Source organism: Barbus barbus (genome assembly GCF_936440315.1).
Source record: "Barbus barbus genome assembly, chromosome: 17".
NCBI classification, from domain to species: domain Eukaryota; kingdom Metazoa; phylum Chordata; class Actinopteri; order Cypriniformes; family Cyprinidae; genus Barbus; species Barbus barbus.
In genome coordinates this window covers 16,989,069-17,013,303 of record NC_136745.1, presented here as the reverse complement: position 1 = coordinate 17,013,303, position 24,235 = coordinate 16,989,069, and the positions used below count along the sequence as shown (strand labels likewise).

Genomic DNA, 24,235 nt, shown 5'->3' with positions numbered 1-24,235 from the left:
AAGCAGCAAGTGTCCATCTCATAGTCCAAATCACTGAAATCAAAGTTCAGTATTATAGTGTGAGAATGGCAACATATCCACATGTTCTAGTAAAATTATAATCCAAAAACACTTTTTAAAGGAGTATTTATCAGAAATATTATTTACCAGAATTTATTTAGGTGAACAATGTAAATGAAATGTGCAGTATTTCTGAAAAAACAAAACAAAACAAAAAAACAGACAAACTATAAAATCAATTAATTGGAGATACTGTTGAATATTAAAATTTAATGGAACCATTAAAATGGAATCCAGAAAATAATGGAAAACAGAATTTGGTACAGATAAAACTGTAAAACTGATTTTGCAAATAAAACTGATTTCATAGGGCCCTGTAATTATTATATATATATATATCTATCCGGGAATTCCCCAAATGTGGGAATCTCGACTGCATAATTTATGGTAGTGGGGGACTGCGTTCGCGCTCCCCTGAAAAGGGGAACTCGTGGCCTAATGGTTAGAGAGTGGGACTCGTAATCCAAAGGTTGTGGGTTCGAGTCTCAGGCTGGCAGGGGGGAGGAGTGAATGTCCAGCGCTCTCTTCACCCTCAATACCACGACTGAGGTGCCCTTGAGCAAGGCACCGAACCCCCAACTGCTCCCCGGGCGCCGCAGCATAAATGCTGCCCACTGCTCCGGGTGTGTGTTCACGGTGTGTGTGTGTTCACTGCTGTGTGTGTGCACGTTGGATGGGTTAAATGCAGAGCACGAATTCCGAGTATGGGTCACTTCACTTCACAATAGAGTTAATGTAGTTTACGCATTACAACAAAGACCTGCAGGGGGCGCCGACGGCCTGATGATTATTTTTACACATTACTGTTTAATATTGACCAAGCACCATTTAATTCAAATGTCCACTTAATCTTTAATATATAGCCATTTCTTTAGGACAGAAATGCTACAGCCACTGTAATTAAATGAATATGTGGACATCAAACCGTGTAAACTCAGAGTGAGAGTTTAAGCTTTTATTTTGAAATCGCAATTCTCCTGTGTTTGTGTGGATTTATAAATGATTTACCTTGCAAATCTGATGAAATGGCGCACGTTGCGTTCCCAGATGAATGTTATAATAAACTCAAACTCACAACAACATGCAGAGATGGAGTTTGAGACACTCCACATGTAAATAAGTTTCTGTGGAGCTACTGTGAACGCACGCACTTAACCTGCACGCATGTAAATAAAGCGCATGTACAATATTAGAAGTGCATCGCATATAATTATTTAATGAAATCATGGCGTTTGTGTTTGTGAATTCACAATTATGCTTAATGATTTTTATAATTAGTGTTTTATGGATTCTCGTCCGTGAAATGCGCCACTTCCGGTATTTTGCCGGTTAGTCGACGCGAGTAAAATGAAGTCGACGATTTTTAAAAATCGACTAGTCGACAAAAATCGACGAATCGCGACAGCCCTAAGAAAAAAAAATTATCTTAATTATGAAAAGAACTGCCCTTGCCATTTTTTTTGTTTGTTTTTTCAAATTGATTATTTATTAAAAAAATCTAGTTTATGATGATGAAATTGCAAATCCATTATAAATAAACAATAAATAATTATTTGCTTTGTCGAGTTGTACTTATACATTACATTTTAATTTAACTTAATACATGCATGAAACACTCCAGCTTCTCTTCTCTTCTGCATAATGTTAATATTTACAATCATCTCTTTGATTAATAGCAAAACATTATTTTCTTAATTATGAAAATAAATAACTGCCCTTGCCATTTTTTTTTTTTTTTTAGAATTGGATATTATTATTGTTGTTGTTGCTGTTAATTTTAATAAATGTTATGTAACATTTCTAGTTTGATTCTTAAATTGCAATTCCATTATAAATAAATAATAAATGTTTGTAAATAATAAATAATCCTTTGCTATACTCAATTGTGGCTTTTATTAGCATAAACTTATTAATTTAATTTGGTTTAATATATGATTGATTTCTTTTTTCCTGAAAGTTGGATTGAAATCGATGACAGACCCCCTACAGTGCTTCTAGAGACCCCTAGGGCTCAAATGTGTAAATGACACTTTATGAACAAACAGACTGATGCTTAGCGATTCAAGTTTTAGTTTTTTTTCAGTAAAGGGAGAAAAATGTCCCTTTTGTTTATAAATGAGAGCACCTGTTTGTGCATTTATCTCTGTCTTCCTTCATATATCTCTCTCTGTATACAGTCACAGCTCTCAGTCCACAGAGGAACCTGGATTTAATGACCCCAGCTTACTGGAAAACCTCCAGAGTAATCATGTAAGTACTGTAATGGCATCACAGCTGCTCAGTCATGCCCAGCCAGCCAGAAATTTACACACAGGCCCTGATATCCACACGCTCACACCTCCTGTCTTCCCTCACGGCTCTTTTCTGGCTCATATTAGCTCTGTTCTGCCCACCCGGCTGTTTATGAATAGTCTACAGTCACAAAGCTTATTCTCTAATGACATGAGACTTTTACCTGTTTTTTTTATATAAAAATAAGACCCCATATGCTGGTACTCAAGTGTAAGATATTTATTTGAACATTGTTGGTTTGTATTCGTGCGTTTTATTGATTCTTTCAGCCTGGTGACTCAAGAATGTGTGTCCGTCAGTCACAAGCGTTGACGTGTTAGTCAGCAGAATGCTTTCGTTTCTCTGTCACTTTGAATCAGACATGAACTCAAGGGTTGCCTTCGTGACGGCATTGTACAGCTCCTCATGGCCACCTGAGCTTCTCTTGCCATTCCAGCCAAACAGGCTTTGATTCCACACTTCATGAGGCATTTGTTCTCTCGCATGAGTTCATCAATGAAAAATCTAATCATATTCAATCATTGCTCACTCAGATAATTAATTACGAGGCTTTTCTGAGCAGATTCACAGTGCAAAAAACTTTAAGTGTGTGAATATATATTTGAGCTTGTGTCTCCATTTTTACTTTAGTAGTGCTGGCAAACGATTAATCGCATCCAAAATAAAAGGTTTTTGTTTACATAATGTGTGTACTGTTTATATTTATGTATATAAATACACACACATGCATGTTTATATTTAAGAATAAATGTTAGATTTATATATTGAATATATGTATATATAATATAAATTATATGGATATAAATATATACATGTAAATATTTTCAAAATATATATATATACTGTATGTGTGTGTATTCATATATACATAATAAATATACACAGTACACACACATTATGTAAACAAACTTTTTTGGATGCAATTAATCATTTACTCTGAAGGAAATACAACTCAACATGACGCATGGATGTTGTGGGTGGTTGCAATGTGAGAGCAAAACGGTTTTTAACATGCAGATGGTAAGGTGTTTTAGGTGCTGTTTTTATTATATAGCATTCTTGCCACTAGATATAGCTTGGATTCCTCCTCCATTGTAAGTCTGAGATTGGTTCTTTAAGGCTGACAAGGTGAAAATTACAAGTTTGATTGGTTAGAAAACTAACCACAGACATCTCTTCAACCAGTCGCATGATTTGAGGTGTCATTCATGTCTTTTTATACTTTCTTACATTTGTTTTTTCCACACAGCCCACTGCTTCGGTCATCCAGGATTTCATGACCATGATGGCTATCTGTCACACAGCCGTTCCTGAGCACACTGACAACAAGATCACCTACCAGGCTGCATCCCCAGGTCAGTCAAACTTCTCCAAACACACTGAAACAACAAATGTGCACATTAGGTTCAGTTGAGAGCCATTATCAATACAATGCCATCATTTTGTTTTGTTTTTTTAACTAAAGAAATCGCTACTTTATTCAGCCAGGATGTATTAAATGAATCAAAAATGCTAGTAAAGAAATGTCTTGAAGAGAAAAATCCTTTTCTGTTCATCAAAACGACCATCACAGGAATACATTTTAAAATATATTAAAATACAAAACAGTTCTTTTAAATTAGCATGTTTGCAACATTACTGTTTTAGTGCTTTTGTACCAAATAATGCAGCTTTTATAAGCATACAGTAAGAGACTTCTTTCAGCAACATTAAAACAATCATACAGACCCTAAACATTTGAACAGTAGTGTATGTATTCAATAGATAAAGCTATAAGTACATCAGTTAAATCTATAGGTGTAGTTCTACAAACAGGCGCACAAATAGATCATTGAACTAATTTTAGCATTCCACACATCAGGTAAACAGGCTCTCAGACAAGATAGGCAGCTGGTTGAGTTTGAAAAGGGGGCACAGGAAGTGAAGAGGGAAGTCACAGCATGCTCTGAATTTCCTGTTCCTCTTTCTATTGGTTCTGAAACTCTAATAGACATCAGTGTTGAGCAGTGGATCTGTTTGAATGCATTTAATCAATTTGCCTCATAACAGATATGATTTGTTTGTGTAAGACAAGTAAAATAATGCAGATGAAGAAACAGATGAGTTAATTAATGCTGGTTCACTCTCTCTGCTACTTTGCATTTGACCCTTCATGGTTATGCATAATTTATCTTTTTAGCATTTGTCAGAAGTTATCCCTGGCTTTGAGGCTTAGCGAGATGGGTTTATGCGACCCATTTTAATTTCACATCAGTGAAGCGGTGCATTGAATATTAGCAAGACCTGTGGTTGAGAAAATTGGAAGGCTAGGGCAGCGTAATGTGATAAGTGATGACTGTAGAGGCAGATCAGAGGACAAAAGGTAGCAGCAGGTTTTAATAGTGCCACATCATCTCGAAAAGTTTGTCTACTTAGTGTCGTGAACAAGTAGTCATCTACCAGACGCTTTTATCCAATGCAACTTAACCGCCACCTGCCTTGACCACATGCTGTTTTGTTCCACAGATGAAGGCGCTCTGGTTCGGGCAGCACAAAACCTGGGCTTCGTGTTCTCTGGGAGAACTCCAGACTGTGTTATTGTGGAGTCGGTAAGTAGAGACGTCCTGGGAATAGATGATGAGTTGCACTGGGAACATGACTCACCCTCTGTCATGCTGCATAGCTCACTCACACTTTACACTCTGGAGAACTATTACAGGCAATTTGTACGGCGCAGTCCTACTTCAACAGATCCATTATTTCCTTATTATAATGTATGATAGAGAGGAAGCCATCATGGACCTGTGGCAACTTCATTTCATATACTGAGTCAATGAATAGTGAACAATCTTTCTTTCTGAAACAAATAACCCTCTGACAATCAGTAATACAGTATTTTCTGCACTGCTTTTCAGCAGTGATGCTGTTGAATCTTCACAGCAAAAATTCATGAATGAATTGGTAACGAGTTACAATAAAATTTAATTTGTTAATATTAGTTATTGCATTATGTGTCATGAGCAATCATTTATACAGCTTTTGCTAATTCATTCAACTTATACACTACCGCTTAAAAGTTAATACTTTAATACTTTTATTAAGCATGGATGCATTAAATTGAACAAAAGAGACTCTAAAGACATTTACATTGCAAAAAAAAATAGACTTCAAATAAATGCTGTAAGTTTTAACTTTCTATTCATCAAAGATTCCTGAAAAACTATTTTTTATTAACTAATTAATTAGAGTAATTTAGAACTTAACATAATAGCTGCTGAAAATAGCTTTGCCATTACAGGAATAAATTAAAAAAATTTTAAACAGTAGTCTATTAGTAAATTGTAGAAATTAACATGAACCACAATTAATAAATGATGTTTTAGATTAAAAAATTAACTGATTTTAAATTATTTTAATTATTTTATCTGATTAACAAAGAAACTATTATTGTGAGTTGGTTCTTTTACAGAAATGCCCCAAATTGCTCATAATATCACTTTAAATCAGACTAACTAATTTTTTGCTGATTCCATCTCAGCGGTTACTGAATTACTATCTGACCTACTAAATGGATATTTATTTAACTTGTAGTTATCACAAAAGAGTTTTAAAGTAATAAGAGGTCATTTTATTTACAGTGCCCTCAAAGTATTGGAACGGTAAAGACTGCTCTGTTGGCTGTGGAGTCAAGACATTTACAAATATGATTAAAAGATGAATATGAGACAAAACTACAGAATGTCACATTTTATTATTGGGTGATTCAACACAGATGTTTTACCAGCTAAGAAGTGCACTTTTAGAGTTTCATCCCTCTATCTGATGTGAGCATAAGTATTGGAACCGTTGCCTCACAGGTCTTTCTAAGTGATCAGCTGTGTTCTGTTGCATTAATTCTTCAGATATTAAATGCAGGGAATGTGTCGTATCAGTTATATCCATTACTTCTGTATTCTGAATCTTGCATTCGATGATGACACACACAAACCAGGATGAAGACGAGGGAGCTGACTTTGAGAGAAAAGCAAGCAATTTGGATGCTAAAAGAAAAGAGGAAGTCAGTTAGAGCTCTAGAAAAAACAAAGGGCATGGAGAAATCAAGAGTTTGGAAACCACCAGCGACACCAGCAACCAACAACGACCTGATCGGCTGAGAAAACAACAGTAGTTGATGACAGACAAATCATAAAAGCTGTGAAAATGAATCCCAAAAGACGTGTCTGTAAAATCACCAACAACTTCCAGAAAGCTGGGGTGATGCTCTGACAATTTACTGTCCTCAGGAGACTTTAACACAGAATTACAGATGCTACACAGCAAGATGCAAACCTCTGACCAGCACCAAAAATAGAAAGGCAAGATTAGAGTTTGCAAAAAAGCACAAAGGTGAGCCAGAAGAGTTTTGGAACTGTTTATGGACCGATGAGACAAAGGTGAACCTTTATCTAAGTGATGAGAAAGCAAAAATGTGAAAAAAAAAAAAAAAAAGGGAACTGCAAATGATCCCAAGCATACAGCCTCATCTGTAAAGCATGGTGGAGGTGGTGTTGTGGCATGGGAATGCATGGCTGCATCTGGAACAGGCCCTCTCAACTTTACTGATGACTTAATGTATGATGACAGTAGCAGAATGAATTTGGAAGGGTACAAAACCATCTTACCTACCAATATTCAAGAAAATACCACCAAATTAATTGGAAAGTGCTTCATATTGCATCAGGACAATGACCCAAAACACCCTGCCAGTTCAGTCAAGGAATTTATAAGAGCAAAGAAATGGAAAGTCTTAGATTGCCCAAGTCAATCTCCAGATTTAAATCCGATTGAACATGAATTTCACCAGCTGAAGAGGAGAGTAAAGGCAGAAACTTTTTTATTTATTTATTTTTTTATTAAAAATCAGTGCTTCTGTTGATTTTAAAATAAGGAACTTAGGAGAGATGCTGTATAGATATTTCAGACTGGGTTTCACAGAATTGTGATTTTCTCACCCTACATAATGTCTCAATGGAGAAGAGCTTGGGAACGTGGTGGTTTGATGCAGTTTCCTGCAGTGCCTCCCCCCACCCCTCTGTTTCTCACTCTTTCTTTAGTTGCAAAGAAAAAAAGTGAGACATTTTGCAGCACTGGAGGAGATAGTGAGAGATCCGCCCGATGTGCTGCAGATATCTGCGCAGAGCTCTTAATAGAAACTTGCTGAGTGAAGATTAGAGAATTTAATTAGTGAGACAGAAGGCGCTGCTGTTTTCTTAGACCTGGGAGCCAGGAGTCACACTTTGCAGCTGTAATTGGTTAATCTGATGGCAGCGCCAGGGGAAGAGAGTGAGTCTTGTGCTCCCCGGCCTGTAACACACTCTAATTTTGGTCCTTCAGTGCAAGACATCTCCCACCATTTTACACCATCATCATCATGCTCGCTTCTAAAAGTCACGGGGGCCAAAAAAAGCAATTAAAAGTTTTAATTTCCTGCTCCCTGGTGTCAAGAATAGTTCAGTCTTTCAAAATAAGCTAAGAGAACAATAGAGATCTCCAATTCTGGGCTAATACAGTGTCCTGTCCAAGCATGACATGACGAGATTTCAGTGACAAGTCATTTTATTATAATAATGTGTAAAGCAACAAAATCACAATATATTACACACACACACACACACACACAGAGCTGGGTAGATTACTTACAAATTGTAATCTGTTACTGATTCCAAATTAGGTAATATAATCAGATTACTTTTGACCTAACTTGTTTATCACATTGATTTAAACAGGATCATTTTATACCATAATGATGTAAAAATACAAAGAGGGAGAAAATATATTCCTTTCATTGGAATTAACAACATAAACGTTAAACATATTACATCAAGGTTTCCCAAACTATGGTTCGTAAAGGAACTGCAGGGGATTTATGAGTTTAATGAAAGGCTAACAAGTAATTAAATCATAAAAATGTCAAATTAAAATAAATCATCCTCTTACTAAAAAAGATGAAACATTTTATGTTTACCTGCCAAATGACCATTAACCAATGTCAGAGAACCGTGAACATGCAAATGTGATATTTAATTATTCAAATATTTATTTTAAAATCTCAGAGGGACTTACAGGGGTCACTGATTATGATTTAACTTTTTTAACTTTAGTGTGTAATGTTTCTGTTTAAGCATAAAATACATCTGCAAAGTTACTGCAAAGTTGCTCAAAGTTCAATGCAAAGGGAGATATTGTCTTTTACAGAATTGTTGATTACCACCCCTTTAAAGTAAATATATTAAGTGAATGAGGTTCAGATGACAAAAAGTTTGAGAATGTCTGCAAAAAAATAATGAGAATTTGTGCATTTTATTGAGTTTGAAAAACAGAAGCCTTTCAGTAATGCATAATAATACATGGTTAAATAAATAACCTACTGGGTGATAATAAAAATTCATCAGTAGTTGATGCAATGTTGAAACACTTCCAGTGCTCAAATCCTCTGTCGCCACCTGAATAATGACTGATCTCTGTGTGAATATCCACAAAACTGGAAGACTTTCTGAGTGTATATACAGTGGTAGACTATTTTAGAAAGGAACATTTAAAAGATTAAAAAATAGGAATTAAAATCAATCAAATCAATTTATTTCTGTTGTGTGAATAATGTAATCATGTAATCAATAAAAAAGTAACTGTAGTCTGATTACGAGTATTTTAAAATGTTATTTAATCTAATTACATGTACAAGTACATTTTTGGAATCTGATTACATAATCCAGATTATATGTAATCAGTTACTACCCAGCTCTGTGTGTGTGTGTGTGTGTGTGTGTGTGTGTGTGTGTGTGTGTGTATATATATGTTTGTTTGTTTGTTTGTTTATTTATTTATTTATTTATTTATTTATTTGGGGTGTAACGATACGCATATTTGTATTGAACTGTTCGGTACGCATTACAAACCGAACGAGTCGTTTGACTAATCCTATTACGTTTGGAAAATAAAAGAGTTTAAAGTGTGTGAAATATAATGTTCTCAGTGCCACTTAACAAGGCAGCCCAGACGACGTAACGGGCAATGTGCAGTCTGCGCCGATAACCTCCCCTTGCTGGGGTGTGTCGAAAGATGATAATCTTGTATCAACGATAGCCAGAGATATTGTCAAAAACATTAATTATTGGTAATATTAAGAGGATTTGGCATTTCCAATTAATGTAGGCCTGTTACATTCTTATTTTTATTAGACTTATTATTAGGCTATTGTGAAGTTACTTTTAATAATAAAAAAAAAAAAGACATTTAATTTGCCCCGCAATAATTACCACATAACTGACTCGCTGGTTGGCCTACATTTACATTTATATAAGATTTCTCATTTCACGGTTGGGTTCCATACGACACCGTGGTGAAACACTTCTTAAACCTGAAATGAATTTTGTGAACCGTTAGACCCCTAATATAGCTTATACAGCACAAACAATAGTAAAACATCTATTATAATATAGTAAACATTTTTTCTTACAGCATGGAGAGGAGGAGAAATATGAATTGCTGCACGTTTTGGAATTTACAAGGTAATGTTCAGCTCTGCCCATTCTTTTTGCTGCCGAGAAAACAAAAACAGTTTTGAAAAAAAAAATACAGTTTTGCTGTATTACAGCACCATATTTATTCATAGTGGTGAAGATGATGATGATGATGTCAGTGATTATGGTAGTAATGATGATGGATGATGGTGTTGTTCTGTGTTCCCCCCTTCCCCCACCCAACAGCACCAGGAAGAGGATGTCAGTCATCATGCGCACTCCATCAGGAAAGATCCGCCTTTATTGCAAAGGAGCTGTGAGTATCTGTCTGTTGCTATGGAAACTGAGCCATCAGACGCTTGCAGCTAAAGCCTCACCTCTCTAAAGTGTTCTCTTTTGTGAACAAGTGAAAAGCCAGACAAATACACAAAGCACACTGCCTTTGTGCAGATTATTATTTTGGTAATTGAGTAATCTTATATAAATGTAAGTGTAGGCAGATAGATAGATGGGTAGGTAAGTAGGTATGTATGTTTGTATGTGTCCTGCATCCTAGCTGTTGTGTAATGCATTAAAATGTTAACTATAATATTAACATGTTACTATAAATGTGTTCATGAAGGAAAGAATGTAGAATTAGACATGTTGTGAGTCTTGTCCTTCGTGCTGACTTAATGGATCACACAAAATGCAGAGTAGCAATTATGTTAGCCCCATGTTTTCTGTCTCCCAGGACACAGTGATCTGTGAACGATTAGCAGACAGCTCCAGATACAAGGACATCACCCTGAAACACCTGGAACAGTTTGCCACAGAGGGTGAGAGACACACACACCTGTTTAGTATCTGCTCTCTCTCTTCTGTTCATCCGTAATCAAATGTTAGTCTGTTCTGCACCCACAATCCAATCAAATCCCTGTAGGTGTTGATGATGGTTGCCAGATACTCTCCTAGCGAGAATGAGAACTGAGTATTAGGAGAGACTGATGTGAAATGTGTGTGCTTGAAAACTGCAGTACTTCACTCTCTTGTGAGGATAGCGCCCCCTGGTGGAAGAACTGATATATGTCAGCCTAACAGGACTCTCAAGCAATCAATTGCTTTGTCTTTTAAACATCCTGCATGAATAATTCATGTCGAGCAGAGATCATCCACTCAGCTGTATTAGCTTCAGTCTAAAAACAGATGATGGCTTTCTTCTTGAAAGAGATTAGAAGAAAGGGATTTTTTGAGGAAGGGAACATGTTGAGAATTTACATATCTAAGAGAAGCTTGTGTATTCATCTTTGTGCATTTTTGCAGGTCTCCGCACGTTGTGTTTTGCTGTGGTGGACATCTCAGAGTCATCCTATCAGCAGTGGCTGGAGATTCATCATCGTGCTTCGACATCTCTCCAAAACAGGGCACTCAAGATGGAAGAAAGCTATGAATTGATTGAAAAGGTGAGGTATGAGGTGATCTACATCCAAAGATCACAGAACCTACCAGAACAGCTTATGTTCTCCTTGCTGCACCAAAACTAAGCCCCAGAGTAACTGCAAGGGAAGGCAATATATCATCTTGTTTAGTGTTTTGCTGTACAGAGGGATATATATCTATTTGTTTTTACAAAAACAAAAAGTACCATATGGTATCATGGTGTTACCATCGACAGTATCATCATGTGAGTCTGAAGACAGGAGCAATGGCTCCTGAAAATTCAGCTTTGCGATCACAACAATAAATTACAAAAAACAATACATTTTTTTGTATTGTAATATTTCACAATATTATTTAGCATCATGGGACTCAAAGAGCAAAAGAGACTTTCAAAAAGCATAGAAAGATCTCACCAACCCCAGACTTTTGAATGTAAATGTATATACCTTCATGAATATGGTTATTATTCAGTACCATGGTATTACCACAATTGTCCTCCTACAAGCAATAGTCCTTTGTTACTGATTTTAATAACTATTATAAAGTCCATGTTATGTTAAGTTGGACTTCTCATCCTCAGATTTCATAAGGTAATTTGTCTTCATAAGAGGGAGGCTGTGAGGAAATGTCAGCACAGCCATATTTCACAAATGACATGTGCTTCTGAGAGCACTCGGGATTTTGAGGACAGGCTGCAGGTTATACAGCAGTCCCTCTTCTCCTGTAGGAAGTTTAGTTTGGCAAGTCCCAGAACAGTTCCATGGCTTCGGTTTGATCAATGAGGGCTGGGTTTTCTCTGCGCACATGGCATCCGAAAAAGTATAAACGATTAGGCTCAAACCGTGAGGAAAGCACAGTGGTGGACCTGTGGAAAGCTGAGCTCTGGAAGTGTTCGTCAAACATGGCCGACCACCATCGTTAATCACTGGCTGAAGCAGCCCTGCCAACTTTTCTGAGGTAATGGATCTAATCAATCATCTCACATAAAAGCTGCTGGTTTGACGGATGCAATTACAACACTCCATCAGCAGGAGGCAACGCTGCCATTTGATGTTCCAGCAAGCTGTTATAGTGCATCTAAGCAGGAATAGTAGTTAAACTTCTGAAAGATTTCATTTCTGGTCTGAGCATAATCAGAAATGATTTACATGAATGAAATAATACTATTGAAATTTTTTTTTTTTAGTTAAGGTAATAAGTAAAACATTAGGTGTAAAAAAACAAAAAAAAAACATTGCCTTGTAAACTCCTTATTAATAGACGATTGGATTACATATTCACTGCAAAATCTAAATACTTTTTAATTGCATTAGATTTGGTAATGTTTTTAAGTTTCTTATGCTCACTAAGTCTGCATTTATTTGATCAAAAATACAGTAAAAACAAATTATGAAATATTACAATTTTAGTAATTCTAAATATATATTAAAATAGAAAATAGTTGTTTAATATATATTTTTATTTAATATGTTATGGCAAAGCTGAATTTTCATCTGTCATTATCCCAGTCTTCAGTGTCACATGATCCTTCAGAAAAATATTCTGTATTTTGCATAACATTGTAAAGGTCTTAACTTTCACTTTTGATCAATTTAATCCATCCTTGCTGAATAAAAGTAATAATTTTTCAAAAATAACAAATCTTACAGACTTTTGATCTCTAGTATATGTACCTTGAATTCACATCTGTAATAAAATAATTTTAAAGATATTGGAGGGTCTTGAACTAACAATAATTTAGTTTTTGAGTATAACTAAGCACACAGAATCCTGTAGAAAAGTTAATAGTTTATTGGTCATTATTCCCCTAATTGTCTTGCCCCTTAAATCATTCATTAATTATTCTGATTCATGTGATTGTTTTCAATTACAAAAAAGTTTTTCAGTTCTCATTTTACATTAAATTCTGTCAGATTTTGCAGATTTGTGCTTTTAAAAGAAAAAGAAATTGCTCGTGATTTTAAGTAAAGGTTGTATCACATCCGAGCCCCTGCTCACCACATTACTGAAAAGCTTACAGGAGGCCATTTGCTCTCACTTGCGCTCTTTTTCTTTTTTTTTATTTTTTTCTCTCTCTCTTTGGTGCAGCTGACTTTCCTCTACGAGGTCCTGTCAAAATCCTGTCCGCTTCAAATAGGATCATGGCTGGTCAAAGGGCCAGGGGCTTCCTGAGAAAAACACATTAACAGTCCACGCGCTCTCTCTTTCTTGGTCTCCTTTCTCTTTCTCATACACACATAACTGAGTCTTTGTAATCCAAGAATGAGATGATTTTTCTCAAATGCCCCTCTGGTCCTGCATTAGCATCTAACTTGTTAGGGTAGGCAACTGACTGTAGGAAAACACCAGCAAGAATTACCAATTCAGCTCAGCACACTTATTTTCCGCTTTTGATTAGTTTAATGTATAATAGAATATAAGGGATTGCCTAGAGCTGTACTAGTCCCCTGTATCACTTCACAGCCTTTTTCAACTCACTGTTTGAAATATATATTAACAATTTCATGCTCATGTGTTTATTTGTGAAAAGTAGCTGTAAAGAAAAGAATACTGTAAAATCAGCTGGTCATTATCCCAAAATAAACCCCAACAGGCAATACAAGCTGGTTATACATTATATCTTTCTTTAATCTGCTTACAAACAGGAATCACTTGGTAAAAGACTGTCCTCATTTATCAGTGCTTTCTAATTTATTTATTTACTTTTATTATCAGTGATATATTTTTGGTCTGTTTCTCTGCAGAACTTGCAGTTGCTGGGGGCCACAGCGATTGAAGACAAACTTCAAGACAAAGTACCCGAAACCATCGAGACCCTCATGAAAGCCGACATTAAGATCTGGATCCTGACTGGAGACAAACAGGAGACCGCCATCAACATAGGTGAGAGTTAAACATATGCAGATTGTTTGTATGAACACTAGGGGTGGGAGAAAATTCTGAAGATTCTGAGCTTTTTTTTTTTTTTCACGTGTGCGCCCTAGAGACGCGGCGGGCTTCATTGCACAGAATTTGCGCTTTGAGACACGTGCACATTGCTTGACAGTGTGTGCTTCCACCCGCCGTGTTTTACTTTAGATATGCTTTAATTTATGCCGTTTGGAATGCAGTACTATTAGATGCATGAAACTCGCGCAGTGACAGACTTTCACGTGCGCGGTGTTTGTTTGTCCTGAAGCTCGATTGCGGCTGTGGTTAAATGCACTTGCTTTTTTGAATACTTTTATACAAAATTGATGTGTACACAGTCAGTTATGTTTTCAGAGCCTGTTAAAGCTGTCACTGTCTATGATCTCATCGGTAATAATGCTGAGGAAAAAAGAAAAACCCATAACTATTGTCTGTAAACTTTTGGATACTTAAAGAACACTTTTTAAATAAAGAAGTATTTTTTTTAAAAAGTAGCCTACTTTATATGAAAAATAAAGTAAATTTTGCACAAAATAAATTTGATATAAAAGTTTCATGAAAATGTAGCCATGTGCTGTAATATTGAAAACTAAGAATGTGACGCATTGTGATATTGAGTTGATAATGGTAATTGAATTGTGAAACCAGTGAAGATTCGCACCCCTATTTTTAAGATGGCAGTACTGGCATACAGAGATTCCAACTATAAACAAAAAGCATAGAAACCGCACTTTTGGGTAAAATGTAAAGTTGTAAAGATGTATTTGCACAGCAGAAGAATTAATTGGGGAAAAAATGTAGATCAAGAATCGTTTTGGAATCGCATCGTGACTCTCGGAATCGGATCAGATCGTGAAGTGCCTGAAGATTCCCACTCCTATTGAACACACACTTTGATTGATAGTCGAAACCGGACAGGAAATGATGTGGAGATGAAGGGGAAGTGGACATCCACATGAGCGACTTATAAAAACGTGGTCATGTTATTGAAATTTTGACCTTCATTTTTCGAACGTTAGTTATATTTAGTTCTTACAGATGAGATGCATCAGGTTTTTTCCTCATATATTGACATTAACCAGTGAGAATTTCTCTCGCTAACTTGAATAATCAAAAATATACATAATCCCTCCCCAGACCCCTCTTGCTCTTTCACTCAAACAAACATAGCTCTTCCTGACCGGCTGTTGCACAGGTATAAGGTGTTTGGTTTCTTTCCTCATCCGAAAGCTGATGTAACGCACGTGTCCTCGACCTGCTCGGTAATCTGTTCCTGCAACCACCACCAGCTCTCAAAACAGACCGCAAGCCCCCTCCCATTTCCCTGTGATGTGGCGTCTCATATTAGTCTGACAGCTTTCGAACAGGCCTCGTGTTAAACACTAAGGTCAGAAAAACAGTCCCTAACAGAGCACAGTCTGTGGCCACCTACCAACACTGATCCTGAATCAGCCCATTGTGCCCACCGGCCAGCTGTGCCGCGGCTTGAAAACGTACACGCTCAGAGAGGAAGGGATTTTTACTGGACCCTCCACTTGGCTGGCATGCACTTTAAATTAAAGACACCCATGTCTGGGTTTAGTTTGTATTTTTTTGCTTTTTGGGATTCATCATTTGGAGGATGACAAGAGACAAGAGTCTTCCAGCTAGTATAGGTTCCCAGAATCCTTTGCCAGTATGGTTAAAAGGTGTCTGAGGTGATATGGCCTAATGAGAGAAATATTTCAAATATTTCAAAAATGTGATATGCAATATAGTATGTAGACAACAAAATTTAATAATTCATTCTGAACTTAATTGACTTTAATCAAATTGTTTAAATATCTGTGAACCATTAACCTTTTATCAAGGTAATATGTAGGGGTGACCCCGAATAGTCGACGATTTGTTGCTTCGATACAAGGAGCCTGATTCGACTATCAATCTCACAGTCGAATATTCGCAGGGTGTTACGATCATCCCATTTTGGCTAGATGGGGGTGCCCAATGTCTGATTTCACATAGAACTACCGGTTTTCTCCCAGTAGGTTAATATATACAGCCTATTATGATAATGCTGTAAATAAGAATCTGAAAAAGAAGCTTTAAATAAATATTTTAACGTGCGTGAATAAATCCAACCACACCTATAGATTTAAGTTTCACTTTCCATGCGTGACCGACGGAGGAGCATCTTGGTAGCAATTATTTTAAATCTTTAGCAAGACTCAAACTGACACAGGCAGAGTGAAAGACTGGATTTTTTTCAATCAGGTAGGGTACAAGTGATTTGAAAACATTTCAGCCGGTTTATATATATCATGTACATATTATTTATCTCGTATAAGATGCATTTGGTTGCGTTACGCTGCAGTAAAGCACTTGTAGTACTACGGTGAATATCTCTTCAGCGCGCAGTGCAAGCACCACAAACAACAATGCATTAATGACTATGACTGGGACTGTCATATACACGCAACATTATATTGAGGACACTATTATAAAAAAACGCTGTGAAATTTTAGTTGCTGTTTCTGCATGAAGAACGTGTCCACAATGATTCAACTATCGGCAAGATTTGAAAATTCAAAATAATCCTTAGTCGGGGACACCCCTAGTAATATATATCTTAGATTTAACAAAAAAAATAAAAAATTATTAAATGTAGTTTCATTTAATGTATGCACTTTACCAGCCTTAAAAAGACAATTTTATAATATTTATTATTATTATACTATATTTCTTAAGGACCCCTGGACTAGACAGCACTTCACTATGCATTTCTTAAATTGAAATTAAGTAAAGTTTTACATTTGTGAAATGTAAATGTAAAAAAAAAAATTCTTCTTGTTTTTTAATTTATCACAGGCTTGAATTCCATTTTGAAAACCCCTGAGCTAGACAGTTCTTCAGTATACCATTTCGCTTTCATTATACCATTTTTTTAAAAACGGTAACAAGGGAAACTAATTAAGGTTATTTTTTTATCACTTGAAAACATGAATGCATACATTTAAACCACAGCGTGCTTAAAAATTCAAGATTCTCCATTTCCCACACTTGCACTCTAGAAAAACATGAAAAACTCTCAGAAGTGAAGTGAACCCCAGGACTGTGAAGTCAGGCGCAGTTTAATCTTGGGTTAGCGGGCACTTAGAGCTGTTTGGCCGCCTGTTGCACATAGTACATGAAACCGCTCCAGTTCTTCTATCCACACTAGACCTCTGACAGCCTTATTAATGTATCAGACCATTAAGCAGAGAGTTGGAGTGAGGACAGGCGAGGCATCCACACTGTGCTGCTACCACTGAGCTGTTGCTCCTGGCCACTGGGTGCCACTGTAAAGCCTCAGAGATTAAAGCCCAAACAAACAGCATGTGGCCAACGCAAACAACTCAACATGCCCTCTTCTAACCCACAGCCACTGCCAACAGTCCAAATGAAAAAAACCACCCTGCAGTAGCACAGATCCAATGCAAAGTGTAACCTCAATGCCTCCTTTCCAGATTCATACAGAATTATGCTGCGTCATGCAGGTGTCTCAAAGTAAATCTATAATTTCTACCAAAGGTGTTTTAGTTTAACCATGTTGAAGGGGGATGAGGTGGCATTACTGCCAGTGGTCAGGATGAAGCTTGGAAATATGTCAAGGTTTGAGTCCCTCTCAGGAAACCAAATCTGTTTTCCACACTGACAGGAAATTTCGGTGAATATGCAAGTTTGAAATCAACAGAAACGCTCTAAACAGGAATGACAGGATAGGACACCAGCACCCAAAAACATACTCATTCATGCTCTTGTTGAATTTGGTCACAGTTTTGTAATGGCACAGTCACATTTCCTTAAGTGTGAAATGTGTCATCTTATTTTTTTTTTCTGTTAAAATGTGCAAAGTTAGCTACAAGGCTACTATTCATAAGTTCCCGATTGGTCCTTCTACTAGCTCAGTCAAGTGCTTGAATTTGGGACCTTAGGGTATACATTAAATATTGCAAATTATTATCCTTTTATACTATTGTTATTGGATCTAACCAGAATATACATATTCTGTGTGTGTGTATGTGTGTGTGTGTGTGTGTGTGTGTGTATATGTATGTACACTCACTGGCCACTTTATTAGGTACACCTTGCTAGTTCCGGACTGGATCCCCTTTTGCCTTCAGAACTTCCTTAATTCTTTGTGGCATAGATTCAACAAGGTGTTGGAAACATTCCTCAGAGATTTTGGTCCATATTGACATGATAGCATCATGCAGTTGCTGCAGATTTGTCGGCTGCACATCCATGATGTGAATCTCCCGTTCCACCACATCCCAAAGGTGCTCTATTGGATTGAGATCTGGTGACTGTGGAGGCCATTTGAGTAAAGTGAACTCATTGTCATGTTCAAGAAACCAGTCTGAGATGATTTGAGCTTTGAGACATGGTGCATTATCCTGCTGGAAGTAGCCATCAGAAGATGGGTACACTGTAGTCATAAAGGGATGGACATGGTCAGCAACAAATCTCAGGTAGGCTGCGGCCAAGAAAATATCCCCCACACCATTACACCACCACCAGCCTGAACCGTTGAGACAAGGCAGGATGGATCCATGCTTTCATGACCTTTACGCCAAATTCTGACTTTACCATCTGAATGTCGCAGCAGAAATCGAGACTTATCAGACCAGGCAACTTTTTTCTAATCTTCTATTGTCCAATTTTGTGCGAATTGTAGCCTCCGTTTCCTGTTCTTAGCTGACAGGAGCGGCACCCGGTGTGGTCTTCTGCTGCTGTAGCCCATCTGCTTCAGGGTTCGACGTGTTGTGCGTTCAGAGATGGTATTCTGCATATCTTGGTTGTAACGAGTGGTTATTTGAGTTACTGTTGCCTCTCTATCATCTCTAACCAGTCTGCCCATTCTCCTCTGACATCAAGGCATTTTCGTCCACACAACTGCTGCTCACTGGATATTTTCTCTGTTTCGGCCCATTCTCTGTAAACCCTAGAGATGGTTGTGCGTTAAAATCCCAGTAGATCAGCAGTTTTTGAAATACTCAGACCAGCCCGCCTGGCACCAACAACCATTCCACGTTCAAAGTCACTTAAATCCCCTTTCTTCCCCATTCTGATGCTCAGTTTGAACTTTAGCAAGTCGTCTTCACCACATCTAGATGCCTAAATGCATTGAGTTGTTGCCATGTGATTGGCTGATTAGCAATTTTTGTTACCAAGCAATTGAACAGGTGTACCTAATAAAGTGGCCGGTGAGTGTATACATGTGTGCGTGTGTGCGTGTGTGTGTGTGTGTGCGCGTGCGTGCGTGCACTCCTAAAATTGCTGGGTTAAAAAATAACCCAACCTTAACCCAGCCGCTGGGTAACTATGGGGACAAAACACGCGCTGGGTTGTTTTGACCAAAGTGCTGGGTTTAACCATTTGACCCAGAATGCTGGATTCTTTATTTGACCCAACCAGTGGGTCAGGTTAACTGTGTTGCTGGGTTAAACATTACCTAAACATTGGGTTATTTGTTGTGTCATTGCCTTGCTACCTTTTATATTTACCAATATTACCAATAATAATAAATCACAAAGGAATGTAAAATTATAATTTTTCTGTAATACAATTACACAACACAAAAAATGCAACTGTAAATATCAATTTAATGAGTTTTCACATTTCTTTTTAAAACAATTTTTGAACTACTGTTTAAATTTTTTTTTAAATACTGTTACACGTTACATCAACCCCTACAGACACAAATAAAACAGTTTTGTAGATCAGATTCTTTAAAAGAAAACTTTGTAAACTAGGTACTGTAGATTCCTATTCTTTGTCAACATTGCAGCATCATAACACTAAGAAATTGATTATTGCCACATGAGAATCAGTCCAAACATTGTGCCATTAAACCTAAGCCAAACAAAGAGACCTACAACAGACGTTTACCAAAGAGACCTATAACAAACTTTACAAGTGGCCAGAAAAAACTGTTGCCCTCAAATACTTCACACATGAAGACTCATGTCCATCAATATGATATACTGCATGCTGGAGAAATTCCCAGGAAGGAAGATGTTAGTGTAGCTAACATCAAGCACAAAAAAGGACTTGAAAAAGATAAACCGCCTCAAGCAACAAGTCCGTTCCAATGGCATGGCCCGAAACAATGGCGAAGGTGTGGGATGTCGTTGTCTCGTCACCAAGGCACAAAATGTGCAGGAATGCATCACCATGTTGGTCCCCACCTGTTAATTACACGACGCTTAGTCTTGCAACATAACTTACATTTTTACAAGTTGTAACATTTAAGTTGACTTAATGTTGAAGTGTAGTTTATGGAAATCAGCCAAACCATCAGGGTTTTCCTGTGAACTGGGTCTAAATATTTATGGTGAACTAAATATTTATTATGTTACTGATTTAGGTTTGTTTGTGCTTCCTGGCACTTCTTGGTTGTCTACCTAAATTTCATCCAACCAACATGGCGTAAATTATGGGGTATTTAAAGCCCCCTATACACATATATACACATATATACACACACACACAGTACTGTGCAAAAGTTTTAGGCTACTAGTATTTTAGCCAGCTAAATAAAAATTTGGTTCGATCCTTTGCTGTATAGTGTCTGTAGGAAATATGGATTAACTTACCGTTAACCTGGATAAACTTCTTGTGTTCTGATTTACATACTGTAGACAACATTACATTTAAGTAACAATATTTAAGAATATTGCATACTATTTAAGAATTATATTACACACCTGTAATATCGTGGTTTAACGTTAAGGGTAGCCAATGCAGCTAACGTTACCTGAGGAAAAAAAGAGCGCGAAAATAAGTTATTGTTGGATTTGGCACGTTGCAGTCATTTACTTGGAAAAAAAAAAGACCTTAAAAGATCAATTTTAGTATGAAATGATCAAATTCTGACAAAACATTGCAAAGCCATACAGAAACGTTAAAACTTTACACACACACACACACACACACACACACACACACACACACACACACACACACACACACACACACACACACACACACACACACACACACACACACACATATATATATAAAACTTTTATATAACGATAAAGATTATTGAGGCCTTTTTTGTCAACAAAATAAAGGTGGCTACTTCATTCACAGAATACTGCTAACTTAACCCGCACCTCGACAGATCAAATATCACATTAACTGTGAAATCAGTGTGCTCTTACCACAGCTTATTAAAAATAGAGGTTAAATAATCATATCATCATATTAATTTACCTTATAATCCTGCTTGCTGCGAGTTGCTTGACCGTCTGACGACGAGACGAGTGAAGAATCCAGAACATTTGATGAAGAGATAAACATAAAAAATAAACAAACCGGTTGGGTCAAAATAACCCAACCCATGTGTTCAGTGGTGAAAGAACCCCTTGCAGTCCATTTGACCCAGCATGAACAACCCAACTGTGTGTTTACAGTACCTCAAACAACCCAGAATTATGACCCAGCACAATTAACCCAACAATGTGTTTACAGAAATAACCCAGCACTTTTAAGAGTGTATGTATGCATGTATGTAAATTATATTTATATTAGATCCGATAGCAATAGTTAGTATAAAAGAATAATAATTTACACTAATGTATAGCTTATGGTTCTATACAATTTCTACAATGTGTGATGTGGAATCCAGTTATAAAAACAGAATTTACTGTATAACACGGAATGTCATGAAATTTGCTCATTTTTGGATTAATAGATCAAAAGTAGGTCAGTTTAGTTGAATCAAAATACAATATGGACAAGTGACTGTGAATATTAAGCCGCAAAAAGACCATTTATTTAGCAGAAAATGTAACACCACAGTATTTCTGGGAAAACAAATAAATGAATAAAATACGAAAAGCTTTTTGTTTTTTAAATCAATTCATGACAGATGCTTTTGATTATTAAAATCTAATGAATCCATTAAAATTGAATCCAGAAAAGTACTGGAAAACATTTATAAGGCCTCAATGTAATTTTTGTTTCATGATTTCAATTAATAAAGGAATTTGGGTGGAAAAAGCGGAATTTATATATATTTATATATATAATATATATTCAGGGGTTCACAAGTTTTTCAGCCTGGTTCTCATAATGAGTACCTAGAGATTTAGTTTTGTCCTCACACGGGCCACGGCATGGAGTGTGACCCATAAAATATAACTATTAAAAAAAATAATAATAGTGATGATAATATTATTGCAATTTATTTAGTTTTTTTTTTTATAATAATAATAATAATAAGCTAAATAATCAAGTTTGATAATACTATTTTATAGTACAAATACAATTATTTTATAGTAAACTTAAAAAATAAAATGTAAAAAATTTTATAATTTTTATTATTATTATTTGAATTGGAATTTTCATCATTTTCAAACGTAAAATCAGCGAGCTTTTATTTTGGCGGGTTGCCGGCAAGTAAGTACATGCGCTGCTGATGGAAGAGCATCAGTGAATGAAATGTCACAGTTTTGCTTTGAAAACGGCAGCGGCTAGCCTAGATTATGCTTTCAGTTTGAATAGAAATCTTATACAGTACAGTTCGTCAATCTAAAATTGTAACTGTGCATTAACAGCTGTCATCCATGTCAGTACGCAAATGCGCTGTCAGAGTTTATTTGCACGGTACATTTTTAATTTTGGTCGAGCATGCGGACCTGCGGACCACTTATGCGCACCCCTGTATATATTTATATATAACAGGTATAATGTGTGTTTTACAGGTATAATGCAAGTCCATAAAAACACCAACAATTATAGATGTTTGAAATATTGTTGCTAGGATAAATATAGCAGGTCTATCTTATACACAGAGCTGGGTAGATTACTTACAATTTGTGATTCCAGATTACATGACAAAAATTGTAGTCAGTAACGTAATCTGTTACATTACACATTTTAGGTAATATAATCAGATTACTTTTAGATTACTTTTGATTTAACGCGTTTATCACATTGATTTAAACAGCATTATCTTGTACCATAACGATGTAAAAAATGCAAAGAGTAAGAAAACTTGTTCCATTCATTGTAATTTACAACATGAAGTGCATTAAACATATTACAGTTTCCCAAACTAGGGTTCGTAAAGGAACTGCAGGGGGGTTGTGAGTTTAATGAAAAGCTGAAAATTAATGAAATCATAAAAAATAAAATTAAAATAAATCATTTTAAAACAAACTCCCCTTTTTTTTTTTTTTTTACTCCCTTTCGAGGAAAGTCTCTTCACTTGGCGGCCATATTTGCAACGCCTCCAGTCAGCTCATACAAGACAATCTTAATGAACAGGGGAATCCTGAAATCTCAAAAACTGCTCGCTGAACTCATTGTCAAATCAGCAGCAAAAATCTGATATTAATTGCCCCATGAATGTTGTTTCTTATGCTCAAATAGCGTTTAAAAAGCTTATTTTTCAGGCTAGACCAAGCAATGTGCATGCTGAATCATAACCTGCTTATACTGTGCATATGCATTGGTTAGTCTAGTCAGGTTTCTATGGGAAATTTGACTCTTTCATTTCGAAGGTGGGACTATTCCTCCATATTGCGTGTTGCAGTTTCTCCCATTCATAAGTATAGGAGTGAACAGTCTTTGTGTTTCTATAGTCTTTGTTTTAAATAAAACACTTACTAAAAAAGATTAAATATTTTTATTTACCTGCATGCCATGTGATCATTAATCAAAGAAACCGTGAACATGCAAATGTGATACTTAATTATTGAATTATTTATTTTTAAATCTCAGGGGTACTTAAAGCAAATATATTTGGTGAATAAGGTTTTGGAATGCCTGCGTTACATGTATCTAAGAAATAACGTGAATGTGAGTTTTAATTAGTTATAATTAATAATACATGGTTAAAAAACCTACAGAGTAATAATTCAAATAAAAATGAATGTGTTCATCAGTAGCTGATGCAATGTTGAAACCCTTCTTAAACCTGAAATGATTTTTGTAAATCCAGTGGTCAAATGCTGTCGCCGCCTGAATAATGACTGATCTTTGTGTGAATGTCCGCAAGACTGGACTATTTATACATATATAATAAGTATATATTCGGTAGGCTA

The 24,235-nt window shown here is 36.3% G+C and overlaps 1 protein-coding gene across 1 annotated transcript in view; it reads left to right on the top strand.

Moving 5' to 3' along the window:
* LOC306883723 (putative phospholipid-transporting ATPase IA) overlaps positions 1-24,235 on the top strand; it is a 175,089-nt gene that overhangs the window by 97,261 nt on the left and 53,593 nt on the right. Inside the window, exons 15-22 of the mRNA XM_079439144.1 lie at positions 2,238-2,310; positions 3,602-3,707; positions 4,858-4,940; positions 9,829-9,878; positions 10,077-10,146; positions 10,564-10,648; positions 11,133-11,272; positions 13,994-14,132. Of these exons, the coding sequence (XP_079295270.1) occupies positions 2,238-2,310; positions 3,602-3,707; positions 4,858-4,940; positions 9,829-9,878; positions 10,077-10,146; positions 10,564-10,648; positions 11,133-11,272; positions 13,994-14,132 (746 nt within the window). The remainder of the gene's footprint in view (positions 1-2,237; positions 2,311-3,601; positions 3,708-4,857; positions 4,941-9,828; positions 9,879-10,076; positions 10,147-10,563; positions 10,649-11,132; positions 11,273-13,993; positions 14,133-24,235) is intronic.